The sequence below is a fragment of the Gossypium hirsutum genome, chromosome A13 (genome assembly GCF_007990345.1).
Source record: "Gossypium hirsutum isolate 1008001.06 chromosome A13, Gossypium_hirsutum_v2.1, whole genome shotgun sequence".
NCBI lineage: Eukaryota > Viridiplantae > Streptophyta > Magnoliopsida > Malvales > Malvaceae > Gossypium > Gossypium hirsutum.
In genome coordinates this window covers 49,268,090-49,284,007 of record NC_053436.1, presented here as the reverse complement: position 1 = coordinate 49,284,007, position 15,918 = coordinate 49,268,090, and the positions used below count along the sequence as shown (strand labels likewise).

Below are 15,918 nucleotides of genomic sequence, written 5' to 3'. Positions count from 1 at the left end.
AGTTTATACTATAAACATAAACAACCTAACTTTGATACCAAATTTTGGAAAAATCTAGTTAAGAAAATGATTTTCATTTACAAAAAAAAAATTAAAATATTTGAAAATCGAGCTGGTATGTGATATTTATAGAAATAAACTTTTACTGAAGAGTACTTGTGCTTTGAGCGAGACGAATTCCAATCATTCTTAACTTTCAATCAAACAACCTTTTCTACTATCCTTGTACCTCAAATTGCATCGAGTGTGGGCTTGAGCAATATGAACCAAACATATAATAAGAAAAAAAAATTATTACTTGCAATAGGAAAGTAATTCTCTCAATAAAAACAGCTAGAAATATTAATTCTCAAAAAATAATTTATCACTACTTTCTAGCAGAATAACAATATATGAAAATTGTGTATGTAAATAACTCTACCAGTGTCATCTATTATAGAGAGAGATATGAGAATCCTGATTGAACAAAAATTACACAAATAATATTTATCTTAATAGAAAACACTCCCCTAATCCAACTAGGAGAGACAAGGGTGGCACACCCTAGATAATAACACTAGGGTTGTCACCTCTCTCATGTAATATAGGTGGTTTTGGATCTTTCCTATATTCGGTTCAATTATATGTCCTTCTTGGACTTTTGATCCAACACTTTATAATTTAATCCAACCTAATATTTGTTTTCTATTTCCCAAAATAAATATTATTTATTTAATTTAATTTAATTAACTAAATTAATTTCTCAATCCAATTTTAATTTAATTAAAGTCATGAAAACTTTACAGTAAAAATATTTATGAGAAAATATATTTAATTTTCAAAATCAACAGATTCATAATGACTAATATTTTGATTCCATTTTTGAACTTAAATTATTTAATTATAATTAATTAAATAATAATTCAAAAACTTTAAATTGATTCTCAATTCATTTCTATACTTAGTAAGAAAACATATTCATTTTTGAATGTGGGTTCATTTCTCTAACTTGATCATTTCTATTCATTTTTGTTCATTTGGTTCTACATGCAATTCATTTATGTTTCAATGAGCTAAAGGAGGGACTAATTGAACATATATAGTTATGACTCAAATAGTTTATAATTAAATTATAGGTTTTTTTCTGTTAATTATAAACTTATTTAATCATGAAGTCAATCCACTATAAGTACACTAAGCTCTCCTTAATTACATATCATTATGAAAGCTATTTAATAACTACTCATCTAATGACATTGTAATCAGTGTGTTACCATTATTAGATATCCTTAATCATTTTGAGATAAATTCATTCCCCCAATATGATTCTGTTTTATCTCATGGTAATCATTACATCTTCCTTTATAAAATGTCAATTACTATTAAATAGTAATCAAATCATTTATCACAAAGATAAACAACACGTGACCACATTTAGTTTTCATCTATCATGTAATGCCGATGAGAGGATATCATTTACCCATTAGTTGCGCTATGAATTCCACTATTGTAAATGATGCTACATACTGTAGAAGTCGTATACCCAATACACCAGCTTTCAACTTCTTATCTATTTGAACTCAAGATTTTACTAACATCATCCACTCAGGATTAATGTATGCCACACTATAAACATCACAAGTGAATAGATCCATAAACAGATTAGAATATATTCTACTTTGGTCCTGTCCGATGTATTGTCAGTCCAGTTGGTCACATCTATGTCTATATCTTCTAGGAGTTATCCGCTTTGATACTTAAGAAAAAAAACTTCTTCCTAGTTGGACTTTATAGACAACATATTAGTCTTTCAAATTATTTTTCTTATTTTTGATTAAACTAAGGAAATGTTTAGGTTTATCTACTAATAGAAGGTATCTTTTTGTATTACGATCCAACCATGTAATATCACTTAGTATTAGTTAAACATTAAATAACTAGTGAGAAAATATTTGCTTCCATTTTGCTTTTGGTGCAAAAACATTGAGGACAATATACAAAGGGAATTAATGTAATTAATGAAAATTTTATTAAATGAGTTTCTTCAAAAAATACAAGTATACATAGAAAAATATACTATACATAGGGCACTAGTGTCACGGGCCAAAGTGCAAAGCCCGTGACCATGCCGCAAGAAGCGCCCCATGGAGGTCTATCGATTAGATGGGGGACATTCAGCCCACAAGAACTGGCCCGATTCAGAGAGCTACTAAAGAAGCCTATCAGATTAAAGCCTGGTTGGCCCAATGATGAAGACATGGCAACTTAGGCAATTTTGGTAACTAATCTTAGAAGATAGAATAGAATCATATCTTGTAAGATTAGATTAGATTTGATATGGTAAATCTTGTAAATCCCTAAAATCAAGGGATATAGTGAATCTCATTCGTCGATGTACATGTATCTTGACCGTCGGTTTTGGGGGAGCTCAACTATAAATAGAGAGCCTCCCCCTCATTTGAAAAGCATCCATTGTAACTTGAATTCTTAAGAGTAATAGAATTCTTGAGCATTTACTCAAACACTTTGTGTGCTTTCTTTCTTCAGCTTTCTGTTGTTCTCTTGTGGCTTCTTTTGGCACAATCGCTTCCGCTATATAAATTGGTGCCTTGGAAGAGTTCTAAAAGAATCCTCTCTTTTGGGAGTAAGGCTGACTTGGGCGAGTTTGGACGAACGGATCGCCTAAGGCCGCACGGATTGCGAGACGAAAGGTCTAGCCCCGTGACAAGTGGTATCCGAGCCAAGTTTTGAACCAAGTTATTCGAGTGGTTCGAAGGCACTGTTGGGATGTCGAAAGAAGTCGTTGGTCAGAGTGAGCCAATGGAGACCTGTGGGAGGGCTAGAAAAGCCAGTCGCTCGAGGGAAATGCTGACAGCTTTGGAGAATCGAGTGGTCAATCTTGAGGAATCCGTAGGGAACGTGAAAGAGACGCTTGAATTGGTCGAGGGACGCACAGATGGGTTAGACTCAATGGAGGAGCAACTCAGAGATTTTGTGTTGGATTCTCTCGGTGCAAATAGGGAAAAGATAACGGAATTACTCGAGTCCACTGAGGTAAAGCTGGCAGAGAGGGATGAAGCTCTCGAGGATATGGTGCTAGCCATGCAGAAAGTAATGGAGGAGCTCAAAGGGGAGCTCGCGATTTACAAAGCCGCTTTGAGTAATGGGATGTTGTCTTCAAGGCCGAAGCAACATGCAATGGATGTTCCCAAACCAAAGAAGTTTAAGGGTGCACGATCCGCGAGGGATGTGGACAACTTCTTGTGGGAAATGGAGCAATACTTCCGAGCGATGGGCATCGAGGATGATGGCATTAAGGTAAACACTACTTTGATTTACTTTTCTGATGTTGCTCTCTTGTGGTGGCGACGTAGGTCCACGGATGAGAAACGTGGAGGAACGGCTATTGGAACTTGGGAGGAGTTTCAAGGAGAGTTGAAGAAGCAGTTTTACCCTCAGTTTGCCGAGAAGGAGGCTCGAGCAAAGTTACGTCGTCTCACGCAACAAGACACTGTTCGGGAGTATGTGCAGGCATTTAGCGAGTTGATGCTTCAAATCTCCGACTTGAGCGAGAAAGAAGCATTCTATTGGTTCGAGGATGGGTTAAAGCCGTGGGCAAAGCAGGAGTTGTGAAGGCAAGGAATCACCGAACTTACTGTAGCCATGGCCGAAGCAGAGTCTTTTGTTGAGCTTGATCCAGCGGAGACAAGCTTGAGGCATCTAAGCCCAATGGAAAGGGCAATGGTGAGAGAAACCATGAAGAAGATGAAAGGGGACATAGCGATGGGGGCAACAGTACTGATAGCACAAGTGGCAACGGGAAACCACGAGATGCGAAGCGGGGATTAGACAACCCAAGGGACAAGAGGAAGAAGATGAAATGCTTCCTTTGTCAAGGACCACACATGGCTCGTAAATGTCCAAATAAAGTGATGATTTCGGCAAAGAATGATGAGCCGAAAGAGGAGGCGAAGCCTACCGAGGGAAACACATCGAAAGTCAATTCGATGGTGCTCATTCCTGGGAAGAGGAATGGAAATGGGTTGATGTTTGTGGACGTCAACATTGCGGGTCAGAAGCGGAGTGCTCTTATTGATACGGGAGCATCGGACTTGTTCATGTCGGAAAAGTCTGCGAAGAAGCTTGGTCTGTCGATTAGGAAATCGAATAAGAAGATCAAGGTAGCAACTTCTGAGAAAGCCCCAACTGTAGGAGTAGTTCGTGATGTGGAAATACAAATCGGCGAATGGAAGAGCAAGGAAGAATTCGAGGTAATCCAATTAAGTGATTACGATTTTGTGCTTGGCTTAAACTTCCTTGTTAGGATTTAGGCAACTCTGCAACTAGGGGCCGATCAAATCCATATTGCCACTGGTCCATCAACAAAGAGTATTGTGCCGGTGCATCGGGATGTGAAAGTTGGGACTAAGGTGTTACCGTCAATCCAACTAGTCGAAGATGTTTCGTATGGGAGAAACATTAAATCGGCAAAACGGAATGCTACGAAAGCCTCTTCGGAAGTGTTAGTGGCGCAAGGGACCGATATGAAGCCTGCGGGATCGACTGTGGAACTGACACCTTTGGGAAAGGTGGGTTGTGCATCGGGCTTCAAGGGAAAAGGAGCGATGCAAGGACAGTCGAGACGAGTAAATGCTACGAGTAAGGTGCATTGAAAACACTCTGATAGTGTTTTGAATTCTGACTTGTTGGCTTGGCAAGGTCGTAGGGGCCCTTTCAAAGTTCATAAGCGAGGAGGTCAAGGAACTGTGGGCGGTACGAAGCCGAGGTATGAGAATCGAGGGGATTCTAACAGAAACAAGTCAAAATTGGGGCAAGTTAAAACGGAGACTACTTGCCAACAGAATGTACCAACGAGTGGAACGGTTCAAGATAAGAGGCGATGGAAGTCGAGGCATAAGTTCCGAAGGAAGGGACAACCCGATCGCAAGACGAGTCAGGAAGAAGCCGAGGCAACGAGAAAGTTTCATAGTGAATCAAGTCAGTGTCATCCAGAAAACGCAACGAGGGCGTTGCGAGATTGGGTGGGGGAGAATGTCACGGGCCAAAGTGCAAAGCCCGTGACCATGCCGCAAGAAGCGCCCCATGGAGGTCTATCGATTAGATGGGGGACATTCAGCCCACAAGAACTGGCCCGATTCAGAGAGCTACTAAAGAAGCCTATCAGATTAAAGCCTGGTTGGCCCAATGATGAAGACATGGCAACTTAGGCAATTTTGGTAACTAATCTTAGAAGATAGAATAGAATCATATCTTGTAAGATTAGATTAGATTTGATATGGTAAATCTTGTAAATCCCTAAAATCAAGGGATATAGTGAATCTCATCCGTCGATGTACATGTATCTTGACCGTCGGTTTTGGGGGAGCTCAACTATAAATAGAGAGCCTCCCCATCATTTGAAAAGCATCCATTGTAACTTGAATTCTTAAGAGTAATAGAATTCTTGAGCATTTACTCAAACACTTTGTGTGCTTTCTTTCTTTTGCTTTCTGTTGTTCTCTTGTGGCTTCTTTTGGCACAATCGCTTCCGCTATATAAATTGGTGCCTTGGAGGAGTTCTAAAAGAATCCTCTCTTTTGGGAGTAAGGCTGACTTGGGCGAGTTTGGACGAACGGATCGCCTAAGGCCGCACGGATTGCGAGACGAAAGGTCTAGCCCCGTGACACTAGATCCAATAGATTAAATATGTAATAAAAAGTACAAGTATCATGATTTCCTAAACTATACGACATGCTTATATTATATATGCATGAACATGCTTGTCAATTTAATCTTATCACATTCATGTAGCATGCTATAAATTTGCAAAAATTAAATTGATTTTAAATAGCTAAAGGTTTCCATGATTCCGTCCAAAGGAAAAATAAAATAATAATATTTTTCTCAAAGCATTCTTTGAGTTTTCTAAGTGAAAGTCAAATTTCTTTTGGGTTTCCCAAAAAGTTCCCAAAATTTGAAATTAACCTTTTTGTCCAAAACGATCCCAAAACTCGAAAACTTGTACATGTAACAGAAAGAGGAATCCATTGTTGGGCCAATGCCGCTGACCACCTTCATCGCCCAACGCCAGCAACTGCTGGTCACCGTCAATCGGTCACGTACGTTGTCGGTTCCGTCAGGTTAGTAATGTCTCACATTTCTAATTTTAAAAGAAAAAACTAAAATAAATTTAAAAATTAATCAAACAATGAGAGAGAGAAATTTCGGTATTAGTTTATACTATAAACATAACACAACTTGGGTCTGATAGTAATTGTTGGAAAAATCAACTTAGAAAACAATGTTTTAGACATAACAAAAGTTTTAATTTTTTTTAAAATCGGGCCATTGTGATATTTATAATAATAAACATTAATTGAAATTATACATGTGTTTTGTACAAGGTGGTAGGGGTGAGCAAAACTCGATTCGACTTGAAATAATCGAAAAAATTTGAATTTTGAGTTAAATGAATCGGGTTATTCGAGTTAATCGAGTTATTCGAGTCTACTTGAATTTTTTTTCGAATTTCGAGTTCGAATCGAGTTTAGTTTTTGAATTCGAATAACTCGAATAATTCGAATAATTCGAATATCAAACTATAATATTTTACATTTTTACCCCAAACTCTCAAACCTTTTTACTTTCCTTCAAGACTTTTACCCCTTCTCACTTTCCCTTCCAAAACTTTTACTCCCTTTCCATCCCAACCCCCCAATCTACTCAAAATCTATTTCCCACCAAAATTTTACTCTCCCATTTACTTTTTCTCGAAATTTTACTCCTAAAAACCTTAAAATTTTTTATTTTCTCCCAAAATTTTTACTCCCTCCCACTTCCCCCTTAAAATTTTTACTTCCTTCACATCCCACCTCCCATCTACCCCAAACTAATTCCCCCCCTCCAAGTTTTTTTAATATTTTCCCTCCAAAATTTTACTCCCTCCTATTTACTTTCCCTCAAACTTTTATTGCCCAAAACTTTTTATTTTCTCCCTAAAATTTTACTTCTCACCCTTTACTCTCAAATAAAAATTCAAAATTATCCAAAAAAATCACTAAACATAAATAGTAATAATTTTATTTATATCTATTATTTATATTATTAAATTAAATTTCACATTTTATATTATTTATAGTATTAAATTGTTTAGTCATATTGAATATTTATATTAAAATTGAATTAGTAATTATGCCATTAAATATTCATGTTAAAATTTTATATTGGTATCAATTTCACATTTTATCTTTAAAATAACTTTTATTACAAAATCACATTTTTACATTTAATATATTTCTAATTCCAAAATACATAGTGTATATAAAAAATTAATAAATAAATTATGAGGTGATGAAAGTTAATAAAAATTTTGGTTAAGGTGGACAAATTTTATTATGATGGGTGACAGTGGTTACAAGGACCCAAAATTATTTTTTTAAAATTTAACTCGAATAAATATATTCGATTTGATTCAATTTGAATTCCATCTCACTCAACTCGATTCGAGAAAATTTCAAATCAAATTAAGATGATAAAATATGATTCATCTACTCGATTAACTCGAAATTTTTTCATTCGATTCAGTTCGATTCGATCGAACGCTCACCCCTACAAGGTGATCAAGTTGAACTTGGCTTTCTAACGAATGATCTTCTCCGCTATTCTTAAACCACAAATTGCTTTGAGTGTGGGCTCAAAAAATCAAGAACAAGTCGCACAAAATGAATTTTTTTTTTAGCTTTCAATGGGAAGTTACTTCTCTCTTTAATCAAAAACTACGTGTTTTTCCTAGAAAATAAAATTTATTCTGTAAAATAAATTGTCGTTTTTTTTCTAATAGAATAACGATGTAAATAATGTGTTGTTTAAAGCTTAACACAGAATTCCTATTTATAGTGAATCAATACAAAAGTGTTGTTTGAATAAGATCTAACTAAATAATAATATTTTAATAGAAGTACTAGGGGCGGCGGCACCCTTAGGGGAATACTAGGGTTGCCATGTCTTGCATGTAATACGACCTAGTTGGGCATTTCATGTATTGAGTCTACTTATATGTGTTATTTGAACTTTCATCCAACACTTATAATTTATCCAACTCAATGTTTATTTTCTAATTCTCAAAATATTATTTATTTATTCAATTAATTTAGTAAATTAAATTAACTAAATTAATTTCTCAACCCAATTCTAATTTCATTAAAGTCATGCCAACTTTACTGTATTAAAATCTATGAAGAAAATATATCTAATTATCTTAGTCAACAAATCTATGATGACTAATTAATTTAATTCTTAATTCAAACTTTAATTATTTGTTATAATGAATTAAATAACATTTTGAAGAACTTAAATTAATTTCTAAGTCATTGTTTGCACTTAGCGAGAAAAACATTCACTGTTGATAGTGATACCTGCGATCTATTTCTCATTATTGTTTTCATTCATTTCATATTATTGGACCTACATGCAATTCATTTATAGTTATCTAGAGCTAGTGGAGGGATCGATTGGACATATATAATTAAGGCTAAAATAATTTGTAATTAAGATTTGGCTCTTTGCCTATTAATTAATTAAAACATTATTTAGTCATGAAGTCATTCCATTAAAGTATCATGATTGAGCTCTCCATTATTATATACCATTATGAAAGCTACTCTTTAAGTGCTCGTCCAACGACCTTTTCATAAGTGTATTACCCTCATAGGATATCCTTAATTTTTTTGGGATAAACTCGTTCTCCTAATATGATTCTATTTTATCTCACAGTAATATTATATTTTCCTTTATGAAAAGTCAATTATCATCAAATAGTAATTAAATCATTTATCAGTAAGAAAAATGACCCGTAATCTATCATGAAATGTTGTTGAGAGGATATCATTTACCATTTATTGGGTTACGAATTCTACTATTGTGGAATAATGCTGCATCATGCAGAATTCATACACCCAAGGCACCAACCTTCGATTCCTTATCTATTTCATCTTAGGCTTTCGTTTATATCAAAGTATACAAGTCACACATATATAGTCTATCATCCACTCAGGATTAAGGTATCCTACACTATGAATATCATAAGTGAATAAATCCATAAACGAATCTAAGATCTATTCTATATGGGTATTGTCCAATGTACTATCAGTCCATTCAGTCACATTTATGTCTCTATCTTTTGGGAGTCATCCACTCTGATACCCAAGACAATGTATCTCCCTAATTGGACTTTATATATGACATAATAGTTTTTCAATCGACTTGCTCAATTCTGATTAAACTAAGGATATGTTTAGATTATCTACTAATATAAGTTGTCTTTTCGTATTACGATCCGACTTCATAATATCGCTTAATATTAGTTAATATTAGATAACCAATGAATCAATATTTGCTTTCATTTTTCTTTATGTCCAAAAGCCATTGAGGATAATATATGAAGATATTGATGAATATTTTATTAAGCCAATTTATTCAAAAAATTACAAGTACATATAGATGAAATCACTACACTAAAGGCACTAGATCCTAACACTTAAATTTTTATAATTAACTTGAAGGTTCAAATTTATTTTATTTAATCTAATTCATGATTTGATTTTAGGGTTTTTTAAAAGATATTTTATTTATAACTTTTCATTTATTGGGCAAAGGTTTTGATGAACACATGTTCTTTTCGCCACTAATTTGTTTTGATTATTAATTTATTTTTATTCTATTATCGGTATATTATTTAAATTTTAAAATAGAGTTTTGTAAAAACTATTACAAATGTCCAAATGAGATATAATTTTTATCAAGATTTTTTAAAAAGGGTACGAGAGTGGTCAACATTAAACAATTAATCCTAAGATAATGTATATTTTGAATAAAATTATAGAAAATAATAATATTTTCAATAAAATAACTTAGTATATTATAATTAATATATTCAATCAAACTCGTACCGTAGGTTTACATGTATTAAATTCATGAGAGAAATATTATCTAATTTTTAATATATTTATATATGTTTTAAAAATCATTTATAAATCATAAAATTTAAATTAAATAAATTAATAATGAATAAGGTTTAAACTTTTAAATCATTTATAGCTTGTTAATATATTACTTAGACAAAATAAATTTAATAGATTTCATAAATACATTTTCATCTACGTTTAATCTAAGAAATTGTATATCCCATATAATAATTTAATATTTTTTTATAAAATAAAACATTAAATTAAAAATATATAAATTTATTTTTAATATCAATCATAAAATTAAATTTATATACAATTATAAAATAATGTTAACATATTTTAATTGATATACACAACCAAACTCGTACTTCGTTAGGTAAGAATACTAATTATATAATAAAATAATATACAATAAAATATATTTTTGTTAATTCATATAATATCATAGAATAATAAATTTTAAATACAATAAGAAATTTAACAATTTTATATAAAAGAATTATATTAAATATATATAATTTATGCTTTTGATAAGATAAACTTAAATTGTGGTGTCATCATATAAAATAAAATAAGTTATTATATTCGAAATTAAAATATTTATAACTTATAAAATTTAAAATTATTTGAATATGATAGAGCCTGCTTGGCTCGTTCTAGCCTCGAAAAATTTAAGTTTGAAATGGCTCAAGCTCGAGAAAATTTGAGCTTATAATAAATCCGAGTCAAAGAAAACTCAAGCCAAAATTGATCTGAGCTTCAGAAAATCCACGTTAGAAGTAAGCCCGAAATGAGGTCGCCCAAGCCCACCCGCTTGCCAGCTCTTCCGAAACTACCTACAAACTTGATCACTAAGTTTTGCTCCCACACAATTAATTGAGTACAAATCTTTCACGAGATACAACTAAAGGAATGACATCCTCCACATCCTTAATTTGCTCATTTAATAGTATATTTTGTTTGCTTTGGTCTTACCTGGTCACTTTATCACAATTTCCAAACTCGAGGGGACTATTATTAATCCACAATGTGAAAAAGGACAAAATAGGCTAGTTGTCAAGCACTACGAACTCTACTTGGTATAACATGGGACCACTCTTTACACCAACAACCAATTAGAGCCAAGCTTAGGGACATGAGGTATTATCAATCTCTCATCTATATTTTCTTCGTCTTCTTGACCAAGTTTTTACATGATTATTCTCTCACTAAACTTGAATCCTTTAATGACTTAAGCATCGAAGAACAAAAGAACAATCAGAGTGCTAACTCCGACGCCCTTATAGCTCATCTTTCTTGCAGATTGAGCCATCTTCCAAAATCTTGATTCAAAAGTGTATTAACAATGAAGTATTTTCTATAACTTCAAACATATACCATATATTTCCTTAAAATTAAATTTTATTGTGTTATTTTTTTATACATTCTAACCCTTAACCAATAGTACTCACTTAAGGAAGACATTACATGCATAAATCAATTCAAACTCATAAATTAATGCTTTACAATTCTTAAATAACATCGATATAAATTGAACTTTTATAATTTATTATTTAAATATTGTTAAGTATGTTACGAGTTAACATAAACTAATACAAAATAAAGCTTTCCAATGTATTGCACCAATTACAAACAACTTAATAAAAAATAATAAACTAAAACATTAAAAAAAGAAAATAAGGAAAAATAGATTGAGCTCTTTTAGTATTGATGTAAATTTTGATTAGTTGGCATGAGGTTTTATGATTAATTTTTATCCAAAAAAATCCCTCTAACTTTGAGTTGAGATCAGATCACTATGTTTTTTTTCTTTAAAATAAAGGAGATTCTTCAGCAGCCTTAACATGGAAACAAATACTCAATTCAATCCCATACTAAAAATGATTACACATTACCAGAAGTTTTTATTCTGATGTCAATTATTCTTACGTATATTCTATATGGTGGACCTACTAAAGTTAATAACAAGGATCTTCCAAAAGATTTGCAAATTCTGAGAACATCTCATTTTCTTGATCAAGCATTGCTGCCACAAATGAACTTTCAGTTGATGATGAAGCTTGAATACCATAGCTTAGCAGCTCACTGTCCATTCCTGAGAGTACTCTACTATTGTTGTTGATGATGATGTTTTTATCATCATCTATGTGTTCAGCACTAGTCTCATTGCCACTGTGATTTTGTGGTGCAATGTCCTTGGATTCGAATTCCGGGATGTGATCTTGTCCTTGGGGATGATGATCATATGGTAAAAATGCGTCTTCGAGAAGGAAATCACGCCAGCTGAAAGCAAGACCAGTTTTTTCTTGTGCTGTAGTTGAGCAAGTAGAAGAAGTAGAAGAAGAAGAGGATGGTGATGATAATGATAATGTGTATTGATTAGGGAACTGAGGTGAGATGATTTGGTAACCGGCATAGTTGGAGGCTTCTGTCACTAGTTTTATAGCTTGAAGCTGAGAAAGCAGATCTAGGGAACCACAAGTAGCAGCATGCTGGTTAATGTTGCTGCTTGGGAAGAAGTTTTCCTGGATTGGTTCAATTCCAGGGGATGCCATTGTTGTCATCACTCGGCTGTTGTTGATGTTGGAAAATCCTTCTGTTGCTATTGCTGGTTGGGGTGGATGTGGCTCTGGTTTGATCATAAATGAGTTCTTCATGTCTCGATTCAAAGATCCGATTCGGGTTCTAGATTTTAGGAGACCACCGATGTTCCCGTAATCAGCTAGGACTTGAGAAAAAGGTTTGTGAGTAACAGGATCAATCCCCATTTCAGAAAGCTTCTTTCTCAACTTAGTATTCCAGTAATTTTTTACATCATTGTCAGTTCTGCCAGGAAGCTGTTGGGCTATGATAGACCACCTGGACCACACAAACAAACCAGTCATGCATAATGAGAGTGTCATACATCTTGCACCGGTAATTGTAACCGGTTGTTAAAACTGTTAGCTCTCATGCATCATTTACAGTTAATGTTTGTTATGATCCCATTCCCATGTCACAAAAAAAAAAAAAAGGAAGAAGAGAGGAGAAAATTTAAGTTACATGAAAGTGTGATAAATTTTCATGGTGCAACTTAAACAAAACGTTGGATGAGTCTGGCTGCCTACTAAGAATAAACCAAGAACATATAACCTGCTTCCAAGAGCTGCATGGAGGCGAATGATCAACTCTTCTTCTTGCGGTGTGAAGCTTTCGCGTTTAAGATCAGGCCTCAAGTAATTAGTCCAACGAAGTCTGCAACTTTTCCCACATCTTCTAAGCCCTGGAGACCATACTCAGATATGGCATGAGGTCCATATGGAAGGAATAAAGTGGTTAGTTTCTTAGACTAACAAATTAAGCATTAATGTAAAAGATACAAAAACATCCAATAAATTAACCTGCTTTTTTTGGAACAGCAGTCCAGTTGCCAGTTCCATGTTTTGATACATATGCAAGTATCTTTGCATCTTCTTCTTCAGTCCATAGGCCTTTCTTCACATTTAGCTTGTCACAACAAGGAGGTCTGACCATCTTATCTGTTGATTTTAGAATAAAACACGAAATCTACAAGGCGTTAAGCTGCAAAAAAAAAAAAAAAAAACACTGATGATAAAAGAGATAATAGTGATGCACTTACAATAGCTCCTGAAAACTAAGCTGCTATTTGAGAAGAAGGAAGGAGAGAAAGGTTTTAAGGTATAAATGAGAAGGCATGGAAAGCATGAGAGTTGGATCCATTATAATCAATTTTGCATGATGAATGGCATCTTTGCATTAGAAATGAATTGATGATATAAGGACAATTCATTCTTTCTCTCTCTCTATGGTCATACATATGCTTTGCTTCCAAAACCAATAGAGTCAGGTTTGATTTGGGTGTATTTTCTGGTTAAATTTAGAATATATCTCAGTAAAATAACATAAAATTTATCATTTGTTTACATTAATCCATTACTTGTGTGGGAAAGGAAATGAGTTTTGTTTAAGTTTTTTCTGATAATCACAAGTTTGATGAGACCAACTATTTTAAACAAGAGGTCCAACTAATTGAAGAAATGATAAAAGAACCTCTAATCAAGTGTACTTGCCAAGTTGTCAACACCATTTCTGTGTGAATACAAACACTACTAAAAACTGTCTAAATCTGCAAACTCATAAGAGCTGTGATTCACTTGTTCTTTATTATTTGGTTATTGAGTAAATTTATATTATCCAGAGAAGCAAATTGTTGCTACCTTGATACTGTTCAGTTGTCCTTAATGTCCCCGAACAAGAAAATCGTAATGGAAGGTCATGAATGGTTGGTGCCTGAAATCCAAAAACGTAATACGACATCGAACTCACTAGAGTTTCTCTCCATATTCCAAGACTGCAAGCCTCAAAATCCCCATATTGTAACTAACAAGACAATTCCTGTCAGAAAAAGAAAATTAAAATAGGCAGCAATGTTCAAATTCTATAAGTTGTTTCCACCCAATTTGCTTCAGAACAGATTAAACAACACCAGAGATAGACACAACTAGAACATGTCCATACTCTTGCAGACAAACTAGAAACATATCTAGTTGTAATTCAAGGTAGATTACAGGTTCCCTAGAAACTGAAAACAACTATTCACTACTTATCATCCATTAGCATGTTGTCCACGTTATCCTGTTCATGCTGTTATAGATACGGAATTTTCTAGATAATCTATCTATATTTTATATATACAATATACCTAATCTAATATATTATATATTACAAGGTCATTAAGTTTCTTTTCCTTCTCTTTTGTACTTTTGTTCGTAATATTTATTGTTAATTTTTCTTTTTGTGGTTATTGTGTGTATAGTCTTTTTCTCATATTTAGGACAATGTGTTATTTCAGTTTGGAGATAGATATAATCACCTTTTTATGAATATATATTTTAGTGTTTAGGTTTGACATTTAGTGAGTTTTTTTTTAATTAAAAAAAATTGGTTAGTTCTAGTTTGATGATGATACACCATGTCATAATCCTTTCATATTAAAATATAGTTTTTCATGATGCATATTTGGTGTTAATTTTTCTTGCAATTAAGTACCTTATAAATTTGAGCACATATTTTGATCTAGTATTTTGCTAATGACTAATTACATGTGGATGTAAATGTCATTGAAATTGAGCCTAGAATCTGCTTGATCTCTTTTTGAGGCAAAATCAAAGGCGAACTTAGTTAAAGGAATGATTTAGACATTATTTGGGTCATTTGTGTCTTTTGTCTTTCAAGCTAACTGTGCATATATGCATATCCCTAGTACCCTTGATTTTATCATATATATAGACTTTTTTCTTTGTTTTTTCACCCTTTATGATTAATTGTTTGACTTATAGTCTAGCTGAAATTAAGTCTTAGTGCTTAGCCCTTCTCAGTCCTTTGTTTGTTTAGTTTAAATATTAGTGCTTAATGGATACATCGTTTTAGCTTAAAGTATTGATTGGAATATGGATAGACATCGAGGTGGATATTTTCGGTGAGAGAGAGACGATAAAACATGATTTTTTTTTTGTTTCCTTATGTCTTTATTTTATTTTCTTTGTTTACATTATTTTGAAAAAAATGAAAAAATAGAAAAAAAAGAGGGAAAACAGGAAAAAATTAAATAAAAGCACCTACGTTATCATTTGAAAAAAAAAACTAAAGTGAGGTACTACATGCAAAATAACAAAGAAGTGAATGAGAACTGTACACTAGGTAGGATTTCAAGAAAGAGATGTGAGTTATGAAAACTGCTTAAGTACCAAGTCTTTCTTTGAAAAATCCAATCCTAGACATGTACATTCACATTACTACACTACTTTGCTCTTTACTAGAGAACAAAATTAATGGAAAGACATTGGCTTAATTTATTCATAACTTGCAATTTATTCAATTTTATTGTACGAAAGCAAAATACTACCAATATAAATATAAAATTGTCTTAAAAGAAAAACAAATTCCTCTTTTTATTAATTTGTATAATCCCCTT

The 15,918-nt window shown here is 33.0% G+C and overlaps 1 protein-coding gene across 3 annotated transcripts; it reads right to left on the bottom strand.

The window, feature by feature from the left end:
- Window positions 1–11,789: 11,789 nt before the first annotated feature.
- On the bottom strand, window positions 11,790–13,722 carry LOC107921764 (transcription factor MYB35). 3 transcript variants are annotated; one of them, XM_016851581.2, is made up of 4 exons: window positions 13,564–13,722; window positions 13,325–13,490; window positions 12,987–13,206; window positions 11,790–12,803 (listed from the first exon to the last, which is right to left on the bottom strand). In XM_016851581.2, the coding sequence occupies exons 2-4, from the start codon at window positions 13,455–13,457 to the stop codon at window positions 11,903–11,905; spliced, it is 1,254 nt and encodes a 417-aa protein (XP_016707070.1). In that variant the 5' UTR covers window positions 13,458–13,490; window positions 13,564–13,722; the 3' UTR covers window positions 11,790–11,902. The 3 variants fall into 3 exon arrangements, with proteins under 3 accessions (XP_016707070.1, XP_040942068.1, XP_016707069.1); XM_041086134.1 differs by having other exon boundaries at window positions 13,077–13,206; window positions 13,564–13,721; XM_016851580.2 differs by having other exon boundaries at window positions 13,325–13,462; window positions 13,564–13,720.
- Between the last annotated feature and the right edge of the window lie 2,196 nt (window positions 13,723–15,918).